The 22,414-nt window shown below is 34.8% G+C and overlaps 1 protein-coding gene across 6 annotated transcripts in view; it reads left to right on the top strand.

Moving 5' to 3' along the window:
- GRIK2 (glutamate ionotropic receptor kainate type subunit 2) overlaps nt 1–22,414 on the top strand; it is a 638,500-nt gene that overhangs the window by 235,717 nt on the left and 380,369 nt on the right. For all 6 annotated transcript variants that reach the window (XM_081251561.1, XM_081251565.1, XM_081251560.1 and 3 more), the window contains 2 exons: nt 7,203–7,370; nt 11,045–11,302. In XM_081251561.1, the coding sequence (XP_081107687.1) occupies nt 7,203–7,370; nt 11,045–11,302 (426 nt within the window). The remainder of the gene's footprint in view (nt 1–7,202; nt 7,371–11,044; nt 11,303–22,414) is intronic.

Consider the following 22,414-nt stretch of genomic DNA (forward strand, 5'->3'; position numbering starts at 1 on the left):
CTGTTTTCAAATTCTGGAAGATGATCACATGAAAACTCAGCTTAAATTTATTCTAATCAGAGCAAATGGTTAGAAGCTTCAGGGAGCAAATGATGGATTAATAGATGAGAGAACTTTGTGCTAGAACTCTTCCAGAGAAGAAAGAAGTTTTAGATAGAAGCAGGTTTGCCATTCCTAGAGACCCATATGTATCAATAGTATTAGAAGCAATCTGAATATCCAAAGGATGGGTAGATGAGATAATTGATTGTGTCATTCTTAGACTCCTGTATCCTTTACATTTACAATAATAGAACAATTTTAGTATTAATACATAGTATTTTTATAAATATTTGAAGATTGATTTAATTGATTTAATTGAAATATTTGCAGATGATTTAGATGTCTTTTTGAGACATCTGTTAAAAACATGCAGCAATAACAAAATGATAAGTATAGGAGTTTTATTTTATCCTGTCCTTTTTCTTTCTCCCCCAAACTTTATTATGAAATTATTAAATATACAGAAAAAATCAAATGAAATAAATATTCCTATACTCACCACTTTGATTAAACAGTTGTTAACGTTTTTCCATCTTTGTTTTTGTGATGCCTTACACCTAAGCACTTCATCATGGAACTCCTAAGAACAAGGATATTTTCTTACATAAACGATATCATTATTTTTCCTAAGGAGAAAAAAGAAACAAATAATTCCCTAATGTCATTTAATATCCAGGGCATTTTTTAAATGACCATTGATATTAATAAAGAAACATGATGATTTTATCTTTTTTTTTTTTTTTTTTGTTCCTGTTTTTGTTGTTCACCCGTGGCTGTGGCTTGGGCATTTCACATCATTCCAGGCTCTGAATTTTGTTCAAAGTTGCCTGTAATCCTGTAGAGGCTGTGTCCCTGGACAAAGACCACACTCAGTGGTGAGGTGCCATTTGTGCTGGGGTCAGAGGGGCTCTCTAAAGGGATATATGAATGAACCTGAATGTTATGGGCCTGGATGTGCCACCATCATATACTTCTAATTTTTGGCCTGTCATGGAAGTGTTCTTTGGAAAGTGTTTCTGAGAAGGGAAGCCTGTGTGGGTGGTAGATTTCCTCTACCCCCTCTGCAGGTTGTGCTAATTTGTGTGTGAAATTAACCACTGGGGACATTTCTTCTAACAGCATTTTAAGCTCTTAAATGAGATGGTCTGGCTAGTAGGGACGAATTTATTAGCACCCAGGGAAAGCCTTGGAGCATCTGTCTTCTGTCTTCCATCTCGTATTTCCCCCAGGTAGTGGCTGTGTGTGACAGCAAAAATTCTACCACGGTAACATGAGGGGTCTAGGCTTTTCCTTGGGAAACACATTCATCTGCTTCAGTGCTCACTAGTGGTCTAGTGGTTGTATTCTGATGAGTTTAGTCAGCAAAGCATTTTAAAAAGTTGAACTTCCCTTTTGATGGGGTGAGTGCTCTTCAGTCCTCACCACCTCTTACTGAATCTCCAGTGTAGGCACTTAACTTTGCAGCTCTGGACCAAAGGGTACTGGGGCTCAGAGGGAAGGCTGTTCCAGTGGTTGCCTTTGGCTCTGGGATGTTATTGTGTCTTTTAAACTTTGGGGGTTTAGGGGTTGGTGCTGTGATGATATAGACGCTGGTCATTCTTTCTGGAACTTTGGAAAGGTGAGATCTGGGGCATGCAGGACAGGATCCTTCTAACTTTGATGTGATGCCGCCTCCAGTGGAAGATTCTTCAAGCTGTAGCTACTCAGGAACTGATCCAGCCAGTACCCAAGGAAGACTCTTAAGGACCAATCTTATTAAAGTTGTTGAACAGCAAGCTGGGTTTCTATTCGTCCGACCAGCCTCTTCTTGGACCTGCAACTCCTTGACTTAGATGAGGCCAACATTTTTTTACCAAAAGTTCTGGAGGCTGGGAAGTCCAAGATCAAGGTCCAAAGAATTTAGTTTCTGGCGAGTTTGCTTTTCCTGGCTTGCAGACAGCTGCCTTCCCTCTATGTCCTCACATAGTGGAGAGAGAGAAAGAAAGAGATGATTTTATCCTTTGGATAAGGATTTGTAGAAAATTTAAATGAGGAGGACATCTTTTGCATTTGTTTAGATAGAAAATAAGGTTATTATAACAGTTGATTGAAAGAAACAGCATATCTTCTGAGAGGATAACAGATGATGTATCATTCACAACATCGATTCCTTTATTGAACTGAATGTCTGTAAGACACTGATTGTACCTACTTTATGATAGAACCTATTTGAACAGTCTTAGAAGCTAGATGTGAGATTGGTTGGCACATCCATCACAGGTTTATGAGTCATACAATCCTCAGTAGTAGTTAAAATGAACCTAAAAGAGAAAAAAATGGATAGGCTTTAGCAGTTGACTAATATAAATCTTTTATTTCAAGTCTTGGGTAATGTTGTTCTTTTGTGAATCAGAGCCTGTGACAGGGAAAGTGGCAGTGTCGTGAGTTCTGTGTAAATGAGTGATTCCTTCCCATTTGGGATTCTGTATCTGCTAAACAAAGTGAGGCAACTCTGCTTATGGAAAAGAAGACTATTCTATTCTGTTTCTCTCTTTTTTCTCTGACAAGCCTCTTATAGAATGATGAAAACTATTAACTTTTACTATAAGCTTGGAGAAAGAATTGCAGGCCTATCGCTTGATACAGAGGTTATGTGAGATGTGATGGCCTTTCCTAAATTAAAACAAACAAAGTGACAAAACAATTAAACCAAACAAAAATAAAATTGTGAGAATGATTATCTTATATGATTTTTTTTTAATTTCAGAAAGCCAAAGGTAAGTATAAGAAAGCAGTGAAATTTTCCTTGTATCCAATAGAAACTAGAGAATGTGATGATAATGAGAAAGTGGTCTATAGATTCTTGAAAATGTGAAACTGTGTGAATCTTGGTACAAGTCTCTGGAAACACTTAATTATGGATTACTGAGATGCTGCTTTAGGATCATATAGTGCTTCTATGTTCTTTATTACCCTGAAATGTATTTTATCCACCAAACATGTTTTTGTGAACTCCTTAGGGTAGCAATTCTGTCTTCATGTATCACATGCTTATGAAATGCTACATACAATTCTGGCACTTCATAATAAAAAGAATAAGTCTAGAAGCAAACACCTTGTATAGGAGGTGCATAGCATGAAATAAATATTATTTATCAAGGTAAGAGAATAAGCCCTGTTCAAAATCATGTGAACAGCTACTCTTTTGCAGGTCTAAGAATGGATGGAAAAAATGCTTTGCCTTTCAATTTTTTAATAGGAAGTTTTAAAACCAAAGATATACTTTTAGAATAAAAATAACTGATTTCTTCCTCAGAGAATCAAATGTATAAACTTTTATTTTCTACTTCATAAAGAAAAGAACTGAAATATGTACTTTCTCAGTTCTCTGCTCATCTTCACATCAACAGATTACAGAGAATTGCCTCATGGCTTGAGTAAGTAAGGTTTCCTCCTATCCAAGGCTTAGCCTACTTCCCATGCTTTGGATTTGATCGTCTTTGGCTCTTGAGGAGTTATAACTCATGAGTTATCCCCTCCCTTTTCTGTCTTTTAACTTTCTCTTTCTATTGGTTCTTTCCCCCATCATATAAATATGTTGTCTTTCTCATTAGAAAAGAAACAAATGCATAAACATCCTGAAATTTCATACTATCTCTGGTTACTCTCCTGTTTTCTGCTATCCCTTAATATTCTAGCTTCATTTAAAAACATATTTTATTCATTTTTTTTTAAGTTGTAAGATTAACACAGGTTCATTGTTAACTATTTAAAACAGACACAAGAAAATTACTCAAATGCCTATCATCTAGAATGAACCACACTTAATACTTTGTTAAGCATAAGTGCAAATTGTAACTTCTTATAAAGCATGTTTTGTCATCAGATACCTTCTATAGAATAAAAATGGCTAGATGAAGAGTATTTTATTAATTACATGTAACATAGTTATGTAAATAATCCCCTCACATTGGATATTTAGAGTATTTCTAATCACATTGTTCTTATGAACAAAGTGAGCACCCTTGTAGCTAAATTGCCCACAGTTTTCTTAAGGTTATATCCTATAAGTAGAATTAGTAGATTCAAGTGTATGATATTTTTAAGGCTTGATAGATTAACAAAAAGTTTTCAAGAAAGTTTGTATCAATTTATTTTCCTTTTCAACTGTACTTTTTCTCATACCTCCATAATTTTGATCTGTAAAAATTCCATCTCATTGTTTTAATCTTTCTTTTTTCTATATTTGCACATTTTCATGTCTTCATTGATCATTTGCATGTAATATTTATTATCTATTCATATTCTTTGCCACTTTTTCCATTGGAGTGATCATATTTCTTGTTAATATTATTTTATATTGAAGATAACAACCTTTTTTCTAATATATTATGTTTGTATTTAGTTAACATACTTTCATATATTTTCTTCATATTCCTTTAATCATTTTAATGGGTTTGATTATGAATTTTTTCAAATATTCAAATTACATTCAGCAATATTGCCCTTATTTTTTACTGCTTCTGTTATCAAACTTAGAAAAGCCTTAGCACTTTTATGCAATTGTTTTTTAATGTAAAATTTTATTAAAGGATGACCTATATAAACCAAAATACACAAACCATAGTGTAAAGCCTTAATAATATATATCCAAGCAACTAGGATAAGAAACAGAATACCACCAGCACGAAGCCCATCATTCACCCTCCCTGCACCGACACCCAACACCATTTTTGGAACTTTTTAAAAAATGAAATCATACAGCAATATTCCCTTGTGTCTGACTCCTTTCAGCATTTCGTTTGTAAGATTCATCTCTTCCTGTTGAATGTAGTTGTTCACTGATGCATTTATTCCATGCTGCTATGAATATTCTTGTACATGTTTCCTGATGAATATGTATACACATTTTTCTTGGATATATATCCTGGAGTGAAATTCTGGGTCACAGGGTTGGTGTATTTTCAATTTTAGAAGACTCTGACACATAATTTTCAAAGTAGGTTGTTATTTTGAAGAGAGGTGAAGGATAGGAAAGTTTTAACCCGCTATCATCATGTGTTGACCATTTCTGTATCCTTATTTTGTATTTATACCACATTCAAATTAAAATTTGAACTAAGGAAAGTAGATATAGTTTTTCCATTTTATTTTGCTATTAAGAAATAACTTCAGATTTGCATTTCTAAAGTTGATTCTGTATTCCTAATTAAGGTTAAGTACTTTCCAATTACTCGATTATTTTTCTGTTCCATATATAAAATCTTACAATTCTGATTACATATTATTATTAAAGTCATCATATCTCACATTTTAGGAATGTCTGTGTATTTTGCCTGAATGAAATTTTGAAGAAAACTACTAATTTGTAGTGGAATAGGCAAGGGCTTTAGAGTCAGGCATGAACAGATTCTAATGTTGGCTCTATCACTTGATAAGCTGCATGATCTTTGGCCAAAGTAGTATTTCCTGTAAAATTTTACTAGTTGGGGTTGCTTTGAAGATTTAGTGAAACAAACTCTTATGGAATGTTTGCTGTGTGGCAGCCACTGATTCTAAGTGACTTGTTATGAGATAACATTTGCCCTTTACAACAACTCTATGCAGTAGCCTCCATTATCATACCTTTGTTAGAGATGAAGAAACTCAGACTGAGGATTGAAGCAACTGTGCTAATTTACCTGGGTTACAAGTGGCAGAGCCAGAATGTGAACCCAGTTTGGCTTCAGAGTCCATGCTCATACCACTGTTCTCCTCCACATATATAAGACATCTAATTTTGTTCTTGACACACATTAGGCATGTAAATACTTAATATCCTTCTGCTTAGCATAAGTCACCAAAGATTTTAAACGTATTTGGAGTACAATTTCACACCGTTGATTGTTCTTAAACTACACCATCAAATTAGTTGAAAAAATAAGAGAAATATTTCTAACTAATACTGTGTAAAATGACAAATTTCCAATGCTTCCTGAATATAAATTTTTCCAATCACTGTGGTATCTTCTGAGTCCTAATTCTTCACATTTAGAGGAATTATTATTACTATACCATGACTTCTTACTAATTTAGAATAGGTAGTTTGCTGATAGTGTAGTCACCTGACATTCATGTGTCAAAAGATTTTTGATGAGGTATGGATTGCAAGCTGTGGAAATGCCCTATTCAGGGGAGTTTAATATGTGAATGATGGTGCTGAGAGCACATGGTGTGAAATTTGAAAGGGAGAAAAATAAACGTTCTTTAATTTTAATGTTCTGGTTTCCTAAGGACAGAGGTTGGAGGGTGTCAGCTTTCAGGTGCTCCCTTTTTCATTCCATTCACCAAAGCAACAATAAGGAAGAGATTCTGTTGGAGACAAAGGTCCCAGTTAGGTCACTTATAACTGAAAAGAGAGAGATGATGTCAAGGCTGGGACACGAATGAGGGAACTGGACTGAGGCACAGCTGGTGGAAGGTGACAAATGGAAAGGACGTGTCTTTAAATTATAGTCTACATTGTATGGCCAAAATTATATGCTGCAGTGTTATTCACTGACTAAGGGATTTGCACTGTTTGGGAGAGTTATCTTTCAAAAAATGTCAAGTGGTTTTTGAAAAAGGATTTAGAGTAAAACAAATAGAAAAATGCTACTTCGTCATTTTTTCTTGCAAGTAAGATGCTGGAATTTGCAAGTGAATAAGTATTTTGGGCTTTTAACATGGTAAGTGCCATAAAAATTATGCTAAAGAATTCTGATTTCTGAATTAATAGAGACAAATTTAATACAGTTTTACCAATGTTAACTTTATAGCTTTATATCAATATAGAGGATTGATTATTTTCTAACTGTGTGCAAAATTTTGAGGGTTAATGTTCAGTACTTAAGGCAAGATCTATATATACCTAGGCCCTAAAAGAAGCAATTACTAAATAAAAAGGCAAAATCATATTCAAATCATGGTAAATTTTGGTAGCAATATCAAAGAAATTTTGCCTGTGTAGATTTATCTTAAAGGGCACATACCAAATATTCAAATGCATCGAAAATGTAAACACAAACTCCATGTACTTAGACAAATCACTCAAACACACACACACACATAAGTGCACAAATACATACATAAAAGTACAGAAACCTTCCCAGATTTTCTCTATCTTTTAAGAACTGTGTGATTATTTTTTTTTTCTTTGCCAGGTGGTATTTTTGAATATGTGGAATCTGGCCCAATGGGAGCCGAGGAGCTTGCGTTCAGATTTGCTGTGAACACAATCAACAGAAACAGAACCTTGTTACCCAACACCACCCTAACCTATGACACCCAGAAGATAAACCTCTATGACAGTTTTGAAGCATCCAAGAAAGGTAATTGATAGATATTTAACCGTATGTTTTCTGGAATTCAAATTTTCAGCTATTCTTAAGAGATTTCTTAATCCCAAAAGTAATTAATAAGTCATTAGGAATATTTTCATACAAATGTTTCTTTTCAAACTGCACATAAATTTTATCAGGGAAGGTAAATTGATATGATTACCTACTGAAAAAAATTGCTTATAACATGAAATGCAGTGAAGTCTGGGATAGTGAAAAAATTTTTTCCCCATTATTCCTTTTGTTTTGCTACTAAACTATTCCTATTTTAAGAACTTTCTAAAATAAAACAATACCATCTGTGGATTTTACGAAGTTTTACAATCAATTTTTACATTTTTATTTGCATTATATGTCAATTCCACTCTATTACTGTGGTCTCAATTTTCTGACTACCTTTAAAGTTCTGTGGTTCCAAGTGACTTCAAAAAGTCAGTCTAACCTTAACTGGAAAAATTTGAACAACCTTTCATTTGTGTATAGTCTATGCCCATTTTTTAACCGCTTGATGTTTCTTTTTGTGACAAAATAAATGGCTAATGATATGAAAACCGGATTATATGAAGAAATAATAAAAATACCTTATGAATTTTATTTATTTTATTATTTTGTAAAACTGTGTTTTAAATATAAGAATAGAAATATAATTTTCTGGAATATGACTTTAATACATATATGAAAGAAGGTAATAGAGAAACTATTATCGAGGCATTATTTTAACCAAACAGTTTTAGTAATAAATATGTTTTGAGAGATGTTTTCATAGGCTTACTTTGTCTAAGTAGGTGATCTTTGCTTTTGCATATTTAGGATTCATGTAACAGAAATTAAATTTCATAAAGTAGATTTTCTCAAAGGAGTGGACTTAGAAAGCATTTGTTCTAAAATCCTATTTTTAGAACAATGTTTGCTTTTCTGTAATGCTAATATTGTTTTATTAGCTACCTTACATTCATAGAAATATACATAATAATTTATAATTCTAACTTGGTACAGATTTCTTCTAAACTCATTAATATTAATGACAGTAAATAAGGTACAGTATTTCTTGAGATGAAAGTATCCTTCTTTTCCCCCAGCTTACTTGTGTTTATCAAAACCTATGTTCTGCTTGCCCTTTGAATTCATATCTTTATGAATAAAAATAAGTTTCCACATTTCAGAACGATGGCAGGGTGATGAAAGGTTTTGAAGGCTGAAAAAAAGGGTAAAGGTTATTGTGAAATACTACATTTGTCATCATAATTGCAAAATAAGTCATTAACTGCAAGGCAAGTGGATTTGATTATTGACATAGTTCATGATTATTTCCATTAGGAAGAAGAAGCTCTGTCTCAAATGAAATAATTTAGACCAAAGAATATGGAATATGAGTGCAGTATAAATAAAGTATTAATAGATTGCTTAATGGTGACTTCAAAGTAGCAACATAAAAAAAAAGTGGACTAGAATGTTCTAACAACAAACAGCTTACTATCTTGCAAATATCTTAGCAAAATTATGAGGTGGTAAACCCATTTTGTTTTCAAAATATTAAAAAGGATTTACAAATTTTGTCACCCACTAAAAATCTATTGGGAATCCAGTTCCTTAAGTGACTTTGGCCTGAAGCTGAAAAAGCTCAAGTGAATGTATGAATAAGTTTCTTTGTGAGTTGTTTAAAAGGGTGTATGTCGTGGTTTGGAACTTGTCTTGTGAAGCTCTTGCTTGTCGACCTATTTCTGGTTGGAGGGCACAGCAACATATAAAACGATAATATAAAGGAGAGATCTAACATAGTTTTTGAATCTTATGGGGCCTCAATAAATATATATGTAATACTGATATTTATGACTAATTACAAAATAACAAATAATAAATTTGGACATTCTTAAAATTTTTTTAAAATTAATTTTTCCAAGGCAAGAATATAAGTTAAATGTTTAAATGTAAACATTTTCAGTGATATATGGTCTTATACTTTTAGTAGATAATACTGTTTTGCTCCTTAAATAAACTTTGATGCACTAGAGCTTGAATTATTATTTGAATCATACATTGTTTTTAAGTGACTCCTCGGATACCTGAAAACTCTATTTCTTATTTGAACACACTTCAAAAAGTTCTATGTAAACTAATATAGTGGTTTTTAACTTTCTTGATTTGTGACTTGTCAAAAATCTGGAGAAGGAAGATCTTTTATTTTCAATGTATGTGAATTAAAATCTGTGTGAGTGAAAAACTTTAGGCTCTAACCTTTCTACTGATTTAGAATTCCAATCATTATTTTAAAAGTAAGAATCTGTATATTCAAAAATTATTTATTTATATCATATTGAATTTTTGAAGAAAGTGTAAACTGTTTTTTTTCCAAGTAAAATTTATTTATTAAATATCTCTATGCTTAAGAATCCATCCATCACATTGTATTTTATGTGGCAAAATCTCTGAAGGAAAGTATCAGAAAATTTTGCACAGTAGAATCACAAACTATTTGTGAGGGATTAAATCTGAACACCTAATTGATCCCTAAATCCCAATAACAATTCTCCTTAGTCATATTTAAATGTTTGCAGGGATATACAAACCATTGTCCCTTGGAGCAGACTTCCACTTTTGAACATTTCTTACTTCCCTTAAATTGTATCAAAATTTGTGAGAAACTTCTAAACATTTGCCCTAATTCTTCCTTTACCAGTCAAATGAAACAAACTTTAGCCTCTTTCACAGGCCAGATCTTCAAATATTTAAAGATGAGTTTCATGTTTCCAATAACTATTGACTTTCTAGACCCAAACTTACCAGTTGCTTTAGTGTACCTTACAGAATTTCAAGTCCCGTCACAGTCTTCCTATTCCCATCTGAATACCTTCTGATTTAATTATGTCTCTCTTAATTACTGTAATTATTATTGATGTGAGTAAACTTTTCTACAAGTAAATATTGGACTGGTCATAAAGTTCGTTCGGGGTTTTTCCATACGATGTTACAGAAAAACCCAAATGAACTTTTTGGTCAACCCAATATAAACTTAAAAAAAGTAATTCAGTACAATATAGAAGACTTATAGTATCCAAAAGTCAAATAAATAAAGACGATTAAATACTTACCTATTTAATTACATACTTTGATGTTCTTCCTACTCAATGAGATTAATCCCTATGAGATCACCCTCTATGACTCATGTCAGGTTTTGTATGGGTGTTTGTATGCACCGCTTCACCTATATCATCAGATATTTGCAGATACTTAGCTATGTGTAGCCATAGCTTTTTGGATGTGCAGTGGAAGATAAATGGCTTCTGCTTAAGAATTTGAAATTGTAGAGAATGACCAGTGAATTTGGGAAAGAACACTATTCCCCGATATGAAGTATTCTTCCAAAATGAACACTCTCCCCTTAAATCCTAGAATATTCCCCCTCTTTCTCCTTCCTCCTCTCCTCCCTTGACATTATTTGTAGAACTATTTGAACATTGAGCTGTAGGTGTCTAGGTGAATTTCCCTTGTAACAAACTGAAAATGTTTGGAGTTAGACAAAATGTAAAATCAGCTAGATGCAGATGTTATATTAAAGACAAATCTTCCTTTGAGATGATGCCTTTGGGTTAACAATAATAATGTGGTAATATTGGCACACTGGCATCTCTCCTCTCATTATTGACAGACTTCTATCTCCTCTTCAGCCTGTGATCAGCTGTCTCTTGGGGTGGCTGCCATCTTCGGGCCTTCACACAGCTCTTCAGCAAATGCGGTGCAGTCGATCTGCAATGCTCTGGGGGTTCCCCACATCCAGACCCGCTGGAAGCACCAGGTGTCAGACAACAAAGATTCCTTCTATGTCAGTCTCTACCCAGACTTCTCTTCACTCAGCCGTGCCATTTTGGACTTGGTGCAGTTCTTCAAGTGGAAAACTGTCACAGTTGTCTACGATGACAGCACTGGTAAGAAAAATTAGTAGCCTTTGCGGCTATGCTTTAAATATAGGTAATTTTCTGAAACTTTTTCGAGATTCTTACTGTATTCTTTTTGTTTGCTTGCTTTTGTTCTTTTCTTGTGTTTTTTTTTAATTAAGGGAAGGAAAACATTTGAAATGAAACATTAACACTAATTTCATACGTCCAAACGAAGAACAAAATCATACACTTTTTTTTTTCTGTATTTGTATAATAAGCACTTTTGTTCTAGGAAGGATGTTACTGTGAACCATAGTATTGGATGAAGAATAGAGATAGTGTGAAATATAATATTGAAATATTCATTCAAAGAATTTTTCTACTAATTTCAGGGTAGTTTCCCAAAGTAAAGCCTCATAACTTGCTGTCACTGAAGCTTATCAAGAAATCCAGGAAAAAAAAATAAAGAAATTCAGACTTTGGCCTTAACATTTTCTATAGCTGTTTATGTGCAAAGAATGTGTGTGAAAAGTAATAACCTTTATATCTGGATAGCACATTAAAGTACCCATTGAAATACTCTGAGTTTTTGGAACTGTTCATATGTAGATATAGCTTAGGTACTTGGAAAATAGTATTTACTAAGTTGTATTTATTTCCGTGTCTTTAAATGAATATTTGCTGGCTAGAGGTGGTCTGTGCTTTCTTGTTTTAATGTCTGTTATTATTTTTATATATGAATGGTTGTTTTGAGGTATCAGATAAAAACAAGTCTCAGAGAAATATACGAACGTAAACAGTAAAAATAAAGTATTAATCTCCTTGGAAGTTATATTGGTAAAGGAACTGCATACTATTTTGATTATTACTTAGTGATAAGGAATTTCACATTAAGATGTTTATCACTAGTCTAAATAGTGCCCTTTAAGTTAGAATTTTAAAATATTTTATTCTAGAACATTTCACTATACCTTTATGTTTACATCAAAATTGAAATTCATTTGAATTTAAATTCTCCCCAAATACACCAGGAGTTCACTTTGTTTATAAATGCAGTATTTAGATCTACGTGCAGAAATTAGTCCCTTTGCCAATAAAATTGACCATTTGCAAATTGACAGATAGGAACTCTCCCAAGAGAACAGAGAACAGGGAGTTACAGGGTTGGAAGAATAATGTAAATAATTTGAAAAAATTTTTAAATTGGGATAAGAACTGACTCTAAGATAGATAGAAGCTAAGATAGATAGAAGATTGTCTTTGAAATGAATTCATAAATATATAGAAGTAGGCTTTTTTTTTGTATTTTTGGATATGTTTAAAAGTCGCAAGGTGGAATTTTTTTTTTTTTTTTTTTTTTTTTTTGCGGTACACGGGCCTCTCACTGTTGTGGCCTCTCCCGTTGCGGAGCACAGGCTCCGGACGCACAGGCTCAGCAGCCATGGCTCACAGGCCCAGCCACTCCGTGGCATGTGGGATCTTCCTGGACCGGGGCATGAACCTGCATCCCCTGCATCGGCAGGCGGACTCTCAACCACTGCGCCACCAGGGAAGCCCTCAAGGTGGAATTTTAATAACACAACTTAACAGAGAGGATTTGTAAACTTCCCAAGTGAACAAGATGACTATTTGATCATGTGGGAGAAAATCTGATGACAGCTAGGACTGTGAACTGAAATGGGAGAGAAATCCACCTCATACCCAATGAGATAAACATTAATAACTTCATTATGAACTTGTGTATCTGCTGTTTACTGCATGATGCAGTATGCATTTTATATATGTTTCTTTCTTCCTTTCCAGATTTATTATGTGCGCTATTCCTCCCATTTATATTCATTTCTATTTTGTTGTGTTGTCCAGTTTGATACACAATAATTATACTTTCATCCAGTCTTTGTTCCCACCCCCAAAACAGATGGGATGGTAGATGAAGTATAGTGCTGGAGTAGGAGAAATTCTTAGAACAATGTTAACAGGAGCTGTTTATTTTTTATGATAATTAGCATTTGTTGCTGTCATGGATGAATGCTTTTAAACACCCTGAAGGTCTGTTATACCTCTGAATGATGTCCAAAATGATGGAAAAGAATTGGCTACATAAACAAAACTGTGTTTCTGTCAGTCATTTTGGAACATATGATTCATTTTAAACATAAACTAAAAATAAGTTGGATAGCTGTCAGCTTGTAAGCAATTCCAGGATAAGTTGTGAATATTTGCTTTAAAATTCCTGTGTTTCATCTTTGTTTATAGATCAGCAGTCCATTAATAAAGAACTCTGGACTGGTAAACAGAAGCCTGGGAGTCTAGTCCCAGTTTTGCTACTAAATTACTGGTACAACTTTTGAAAAGACAAGAAGGGAATTGAAATGATTACAGAAAGCAGCTATGGTGCACTAGGCATCGAGGTAGTTGCTATCATATAAACTATTACACTTAATCTTCAAAACAGTTATATAAAAACAAAACAATTCTAGGGAAACAGGTTAACACTTCACTATCCTTGCTTCCTCCAGTGACTGGCTTTTCTGCCCACCAGCAGCCCAAGGCAGAAACTTGAATATCTGCCTTGATTCCTACCTTTCTTCAGTCCCACAATCAAGCTCTAATGGTTGTTAATTCTACATCTCTATGAGCTGTCAATCTGTTCATTTCTTTCATGCTTTCTAACTAATTCTTAAGTCAAAATCTTTCACCTGGATTATTACTAACAGTCTCCCTACTAGTCCAGTCTCCACACTGCAGTTAAAGTAATTTTTAAAAATGCAATTCTGACCCATTGTCCTATTAATAGTTTCTCTTGCTCTAAGGATAAAGTTAAAACTTTTTTGAAAGGCTTACAAGACCTGACTTCATCTAGTCCCTGGACCTCTCCAATGATGTTTGAGTCTAAATCCCTCACTTATGTCTTTCAGATTGAGCCATTAAATTTCTTTCAGGTTCCGAAAATACTGTCCAGTCCACCTGTTTCTCTCATTCTGGCCCCAACTCCTCCACCTCCCTAAGCACCCACACACATGCACGTGTGTATTTGCACACACACACACATTCATACCATCTGGCTTAGATGTCACAAAGAAAGACTGTCCTGACTCCCAGCTCCCAAGCCTGGAATAGGTCTCCCTCAACATATCCCCATAGCACTGCAGTACTCCCATGACCATCCCCTATGAGAACATTCATCACACTATGAATGACTTTTCTTTTTTTTTTTTTTTTTTTTTTTTCTTTTTGCGGTATGTGGGCCTCTCACTGCTGTGGCCTCTCCCGTTGCGGAGCACAGGCTCTGGACGCGCAGGCCCAGCGGCCATGGCTCACGGGCCCAGCCGCTCCGCGGCATGTGGGATCCTCCCAGACCGGGGCACGAACCCGTATCCCCTGCATCGGCAGGCGGACTCTCAACCACTGCGCCACCAGGGAGGCCCTGAATGACTTTTCTTGACTGACTTTTCCACTCAATCAAATACACATCTGAATAGGATGGACTGTAAGGCTGCCCACCATTCTATCACTAGCACCTAGGTATTACCTGGCTCATGGAAATACCTAAATAAATATTGAAGGAATGAATGCATAAAAAGGTATTATTATATCCAGTGTTTAGACAAAGAAGCTCCAATGGATTAAGTAATCTGTCCGAGGTCATTTTAGGTTAGGGTAGCTCTTTAGTACTCGCCATTGAGTAAGTAGATTCAACAATAATCATTTCAAAAATTTTATAAGATATCTGGAGTGAATTGTGCTTCTATGTTAAGAGCAATTAAAATATATTTACTCATTTACTTATTTGAACAATCATTATCAAGCATCTTCTGTATACCAGGTGCTATGTTCAGCACAAGGGACAGTATTATAGGTAAAACTTTGTCTCCATGTGCTCAAAGTTGAGTGAGGGGGAGATAGAACATGTGAGCAGGATACTATTATAGTGTAACAAGTACAGAGAGAGAGAAGAAAAAAATATTGTGGCAGCTTAGGAGATGAATAGAGACATGAAAAGAATTTAGGGGAGGGGGAGGTTTTAAAGCTGCCTGGTAAAGGCAGAGGAGAGTTTTGGAGAGGATGCCATTATCATTAAGTTATCATAAAGGACAAGTAGAAATGTTTCAACTAGAGAAGGGGCATAAGGGTATAACACGTGTAAATGTGAGGATGCTTGAGAGCTGGTTTGTCAGGCAACAACAGGCACTTCATTACGACTGATCATCAGAAACAAGGAAACTGAAGAAGGATGAGGGAGAATGTATAAAAGGCCAACGTAGGAGAAACAAAAAAGAGCTTTTTACTAGCTCCTTTGCTCTGGAATCTGCATGTTACAGCAGTACCAGTCATGTTTGCATGATGTGAACCTGCTTTCCAAACCACCGTTGAGTGCCTCAGGGATGGACATACACCCACTCAGTTCCTTTCGTAGGAAATCAAAAAAGAACATAGAGAGAGGGATATCCACTGACTGGACTATGGGTTGAAATCCTGGCTCTGTTGTGTAATTTTCAGCAAGTTATTTGACTTTAAAAACTTGAGTTGACACGTTTGTAAATTGAAGATAATATATATACATCAGGCGATTGTTGTCATGATTAATGAGATATGCAGAGTGCCTCATGGTGCCCACATAGTAGGAGCTTAAAACTCTCAATAATAGAAATGCCATGTGCTATGTGCCATTTATTCCTTACTATACTCTAACAAAAAGGAATCATTTTTGGTCCCACTTTTCAAAATATGAGACTATTTAGATGCAGAGAGTTGAGTTAATTTGCCCAAGCTTTCATAGCAAGTAAGTGGAAGGTCTGGGTTTTGACCCAAGGCAGTAAACTGCAGAAACCACTTTGTTAAATACTGTGATATAATGGTAGTTATTGTGTTTTGATTTGGTTCATTTTGTTGTCATTATTTTACTTTAAGAACAGGAATGACACAATCAGAATGATTTTGGTAAAGGTTCTCTGACACCAGTGTGGAGAATGCATTGAGGCTATTGAGATATGGTAAGGAATAGGACAAGACCAGAAGCAAGAGAATTTCTGAATTAGTCAAGTTGAAAACAAGATAATAGTCTCAATTAAAATGGTTTCGATAGAATGATTTTGAAGCAGAGAATTCTAGGAAGATTTAGGAGATACAAATTGTAGGACTTAGTAAGTAAATAAGTGGAGAAGTGATGGAGACAGAGACAATAAGGATGACCTCTATGTTTCTGGTCTGGGCTACTCATCAATGGCATATTTACTAAAAAGGAAAACAAGAAAAAGAAATGTGGGAAAGGGTATAATAAATCTGGTTCTTAACACATTAATCTTGAAGCACCTCAGAATCATCCAGTGGTGTTGGAGGTGGAAATCCATCTTGAAAAGTAGGAATTTAGTATGGGCGTATAACGCTCACAGTGGCATTTTGCTCTGTTCTCCATTTGGACTCCTTTGTGATATGATGAAATGAAGACAATTGACAAAAAATTAGGTCATGGTAGGTCAAGAAAATTCAGAGTTATGCTAGTGAGTAGGCAGTCATGGAGATGAATATAGACATGATAAGAATTTAGGGGAGAGAATGTAAATTTTTTTTTAATTAATGAAGGAAAATCAGTATTTTCTTTTAGATATTAATATTTAACAAACTTAGCTTTGATTAATTTCCATGGTATGAAAAAGAAAAAAAGGCCAGGGCCTTTATCCTAAGCAAAAGCAGAAATGATTTCTTTACTAACTTTGTATTTTTGAATTTTGTATTTTGAATGAATTCTATTTATAGACTATGTTCTAGATATATCTGTGTGTGCTTTTGGAGTTAGTAAGAGTAAAAAATTATTTTATTTTATTTTGCACCTATATTTAAATAGGATAAATAAAATAATTCAATAGAAGTTGATGTGAAAAATACTTCTAGAAGATACTAACTTTTAAATAATATAACAATTTTTGTGTTATAAAACATATAACCAAATAATTTTAATTTTATTTCAAAGAGTGGGGTAATTTGGATCTAAGATGATTATATGTTATATGTTCTAAGTGCAAAGCTTCAAGTTCTCTAATTCCAAGTGGAAATACAATTAGCAATTATGAGTTAAACCTAATTATTAGGATATATTTGATTACATAGCTTGGTGTATTAGTGTTTCCACCATGTTGGTTTTGCATGAACGTAGGTTCTTTATTTCCATTTAAGCAAGCTTCAAAATTATTTGTAATATTATTACTTAAATTTTGATTACATGATAGTATTTATAAACATATTCATAGAACTAATTATTTCTCTAAGTTTTAAAATCTTTAAAATATTGCCAACCCTAAAAGACAAAAATAAAATTTTTAATCCACAACAATCATACAATTCATATTTCTGCAGATAGTGAAATAAATACATATGTAGGTCTAAAGAAATAGGAGAAGCAGGACTTGTACCAGACTTCAATGATCAGTAGTAGTTGCCTTTATTGGGAAAGAAAAAAAAATCATAAAGTGAGAATAATTCCCTGGTGATGACCAAACACTGCCAGTTTTCTATATTTAAATCTGGAACATATTGGCGTGAGCATTCTGGTAACTACTTTTCCCTTAGCCTTTTCCTGGTCTTGTCTGTCTCCTTCTCTATGCAGTGTAGGGGAACGATAGTACTTAAATTATCTCTCTGATGCTCTTGACAATTTTGACTACTCCCTTCTTCAGTGAAAGACTAAAACTCTCCTTGTTTGGCTTCTGTGCCATCATTCTCTCCTTGTTGTGTCCTTCTTTTCAGCCATTTATTCCCCTTCTCATATTCTTAAACTCTTTTTTCTTTCTCTGTTCGTTAAAAGCTAATGCTGTTCAGGTTTTATTCCCAGGCTTCTTGTTTTCTACTTGTTTACCTCACTCTCCCTAAAGCCTTCCATCTGACTCATGCCTTTCTCTGCCTGTATGTTGTAGACTCACTGCTGGACATCTTCAGTTGCTTCTACCAAGTGACAGACTCAGAGATTCAGCCACCCATTGATCATCTTTATTTGGATGTCCTACAGGCACATCTAACCCAGCATAAGAAAAGCCAAACTCATCACCTTTATTCCCAAACTTGCTTTTTCTCCTAGGTTTCCCTCTTTATCCAGTTGCCCAGCCAGATTCCTAGTGGTCATTCTAGATTCTTGTCTTTCTCTCTTCCCTCATTTCCAACTGATCACTTAATACGTCTCATTTTTATCTCACATTTCTCAAATTTACCTCTGTGCTCCATCCCTACCATCTGTTTTAGTTAACATCTTTATCGTAAACCACCTAGACCATGTTCTGCCCTCTACCCTATTTAAGTTCATGTCTCTGATGCAGACAAAATGGTGTTTTTAGAAATGACAATGTGGTGATGTCATGCCCAGGCTTAAAGCTGTTTGGTGATTCCTCAGCTCTTGGAAGAATGAGTTCTAGTTCTTCAGCATGACACGTGCAGCCTTCATCACTGGCACTCTCGTGCCCCTTTGATTTTATTTCCCTGGTATTTCCTCTCTCAATATTTCTGCTGCAGCTTTCCTTGAATAATTGTAGTTCTCCATTACCAATCATGCTCTGCTATCTCAAGTCTCTTTGCTGTGCACAATTTGTTCTCTCAGCTTGTTATGCCCTTCTCATTTGGTGATCTATTCACCACCTTCAGGTGTACCTTAAAATATTCTTACAAAGTAAACTTGTTAAGTAACCTTCCCTGACTTCTACCTGTATGAGTTGGTATTTCTATTCTTTGTATGATGCAAGAGATTAGTTGATAAAATAGTTCATCATCAATTTTATAGTACAATTTTCAGCATGCTCACATGACCCATTTAGCAGAGGTGATGATTTCCTGAACCTAAGAGCTCTAAATATTTTGTAATTAATTCATCCATTTATTTGATTCTTCCTTTGTTTTTTTTAATAACTTATTTATTTAGTTCACAAGTAAGTATCAAACATTTACTGTGTGTCATCGCTGTTCTAGGTACTGGAAGTACAAGAGTGAACAAAACACAAAAATTCTTTGCCTTGTGGAGTTTGCATTCTAGTGTAGAGTGATAAACAATAACAAAATAAATATGTATATATATAGCATCAAATGTGATAAGTGTTATGGAGAGAAATAAAACAAGGGAGGCATATAAGGAGTACAAGGAGGGAGTACTACAATATTAAGTTGGATTGTTATTAGAAGAGACCTTATTTAGAAGGCGAAATTTGAGCTAGGACTTGAATGAGCTGAGGAAATATGTCGTGGGAGTTCGGAACGAAGAGTATTTCAGATAAAAAGCAAGAAGGTAAAAAATAATCAAGGAAGAAAGAGATAAAGAATTCTAAGTAAGGCAGTTTTTTTGTTTGTTTTAGTTTGGAGAAGGATTTTTTGAGAAACTGAAAATTGAAGGAGACTTTTGTGACATCTGTCATTTTTTTATATGTGTATATGTGTTTATGTATATATGTACATATATGGGTATATATGTATATGTTCCATTACTTCTTTGCAATAGTAATGTCATTTCTTTAAAAATAACTCAGTGTAGGGCTTCCCTGGTGGCGCAGTGGTTGAGAGTCCGCCTGCCGATGCAGGGGACACGGGTTCGTGCCCCTATCCCGGAAGATCCCACATGCCGCGGAGCGGCTGGGCCCGCGAGCCATGGCCGCGGAGCCTGTGTGTCCGGAGCCTGTGCTCCGCAACGGGAGAGGCCACAGCAGTGAGAGGCCCGCGTACAGCAAAAAAAAAAAAAAAAAAAAACTCAGTGTAGAGACTTTTCCACATGGAGGCTCATTTTTATATGAATTACTTAGTAGTGATTATGGTCCATAGCATTCACCCATAAAATAATGATAGTATTCATTTTTAATTGAGATAAGACTTCAGGGAAAGAAGAAAAGAAATAAATCTAACATATATTCATTTCTGCAAGATGTAATAGATCATTTATTGGATACTTGATTAAAAATATATTGGTTCAGTATCAGAAACACTGCTTTAAAAATTGAGATCCTGAATGGAATAAAACCTAGGTTAGATACTCATTATACATCAGGTGAACACGACTGCCTTCTAAAACAGTTTTCTGTTTCCTACTGAACATTGTATAAATGTTTATCTTGCTTTAATATAAGGTATGTAATCTATATTTGGGGACAGAGTCCACTAGATACAAACATTTAGAGAAAGCAAGAAAGAGTTAACACCCAAATTCTAGACAGGTTAATTGTACATCATTATTTCAGAATTATTACAATTTGGAGGTGGTACAGTGTCCACTCTTCATATTTCAGTGATTCAAAAAGAAGCTCAGGAAATGAATTTTTTTGCATAAATACATTAAACACGTATTAAATTTATCCTGTCATAAATAGAGCTTGGCTAGTAAAAGCTAATGACGATACAAAGCCTAATAGACACGTCTCCTTGCCTTCTTATAATAACCAAAGACATTATTTTACTTGTCATAAATATTTGCATTTCTGTAAATTCAATCATCTTCCATTTGATAAAACAAAGTTAATTATATAACAGATATTAACATTAAAATCCAAAGCACTGGTTCTTAAATTTAATTGATATCAGATAATGGGATTTCCTGTGCTACTGTTAAAACTAGAGATTTCTAGGCCATCTCCTATTACTCAGTAACTCTGGGTTTATACTCAGGGACTTGCAGGTGGAAAAGGAAACATAGCTAACTGTGATATGCATTACTAATGTTTACCAGTATGTGGTTATCTCTACTTCTAGACCTCAGGAGATAGAAGGTCCTTAATCCTTGAATTTAGGTGTGACCACTGGACTGCTTTAGTTGGTGAAATGTGAGCAGCAGTGTTGCTCGTTTCTGGGTAGAAGCATTTAATTGCCCGTCACTTAATTCTCCAGCTTACTAATTCCTTGCCATACCAATTGTGCTATAAGTTTGAAGTATCCCAAAATGCTGAGCCAAAATATCAAAGAGAGCTGCCTTGGGAAATTATTTAGATCTACAGCAGACCTTGCTTTTATGCGACGTAAACTCTTGTTCTGTTAAATTGCTGTGATTTGGGAGATGATTTTTCCTATAATAGCATAACCTAGTCTAGTAGTTCTCAAACTTTAGTGTGCATTAAAATCATTAGGTGAATGTGTTAAAACCTGCCTGCTGGCTTTACTCCCAGTGTCTGATTTAGTACGTGTGGGATGTGGCCTGAGAGTTTTTTTCTAATAAGTTAGCAGGGGATCATGATGCTGCTGGTCTAGTGACAACACTTGGAGAAACATTGATACATTTAATTTTTTAAACATCTTTATTGGAGTATAATTGCTTTACAATGGTGTGTTAGTTTCTGCTTTATAACAAAGTGAATCAGCTATACATATACATATATCCCAATATCTCCTCCCTCTTGTGTCTCCCTCCCACCCTTCCTAAGCCACCCCTCTAGGTGGTCACAAAGCACCGAGCTGATTTCCCTGTGCTATGTGGCTGCTTCCCACTAGCTATCTATTTCACATTTCGTAGTGTATATATGTCCATGACACTCTCTCACTTCATCCCAGCTTACCCTTCCACCTCCCCGTGTCCTCAAGTCCATTTTCTATCTACACGTCTTTATTTCTGTCCTGCCCCTAGGTTTTTCAGAACCATTTTTTTTTTTAAGATTCCATATATATGTGTTAGCATACAGTATTTGTTTTTCTCTTTCTGACTGACTTCACTCTGTATGACAGACTCTAGGTCCATCCACCTCACGACAAGTAACTCAATTTTTTCCTTTTATGGCTGACTAATATTCCCCTGTATATATGTGTCACATATTCTTTATCCATTCATCTGTCGATGGACACTTAGGTTGCTTCCATGTCCTGGCTACTGTAAATAGAGCTGCGATGAACACTGTGGTTCACTTGTCTTTTTGAATTATGGTTTTCTCAGGGTATATGCCCAGTAGTGAGATTGCTGGGTCATACGGTAGTTCTATTTTTAGTTTTTTAAGGAACCTCCATACTGTTCTCCATAGCGGCTGTATCAATTTACATTCCCACCAACAGTGCAAAAGGGTTCCCGTTTCTCCACACCCTCTCCAGCATTTATTGTTTGTATATTTTTTGATGATGACCATTCTCACTGGTGTGAGATGATAACTCATTGTAGTTTGGATTTGCATTTCTCTAATAATTAGTGATGTTGAGCATCCTTTCATGTGTTTGTTGGCA

This window comes from Mesoplodon bidens (assembly GCF_964165515.1).
Source record: "Mesoplodon bidens genome assembly, chromosome: 12".
Classification (NCBI taxonomy): domain Eukaryota; kingdom Metazoa; phylum Chordata; class Mammalia; order Artiodactyla; family Ziphiidae; genus Mesoplodon; species Mesoplodon bidens.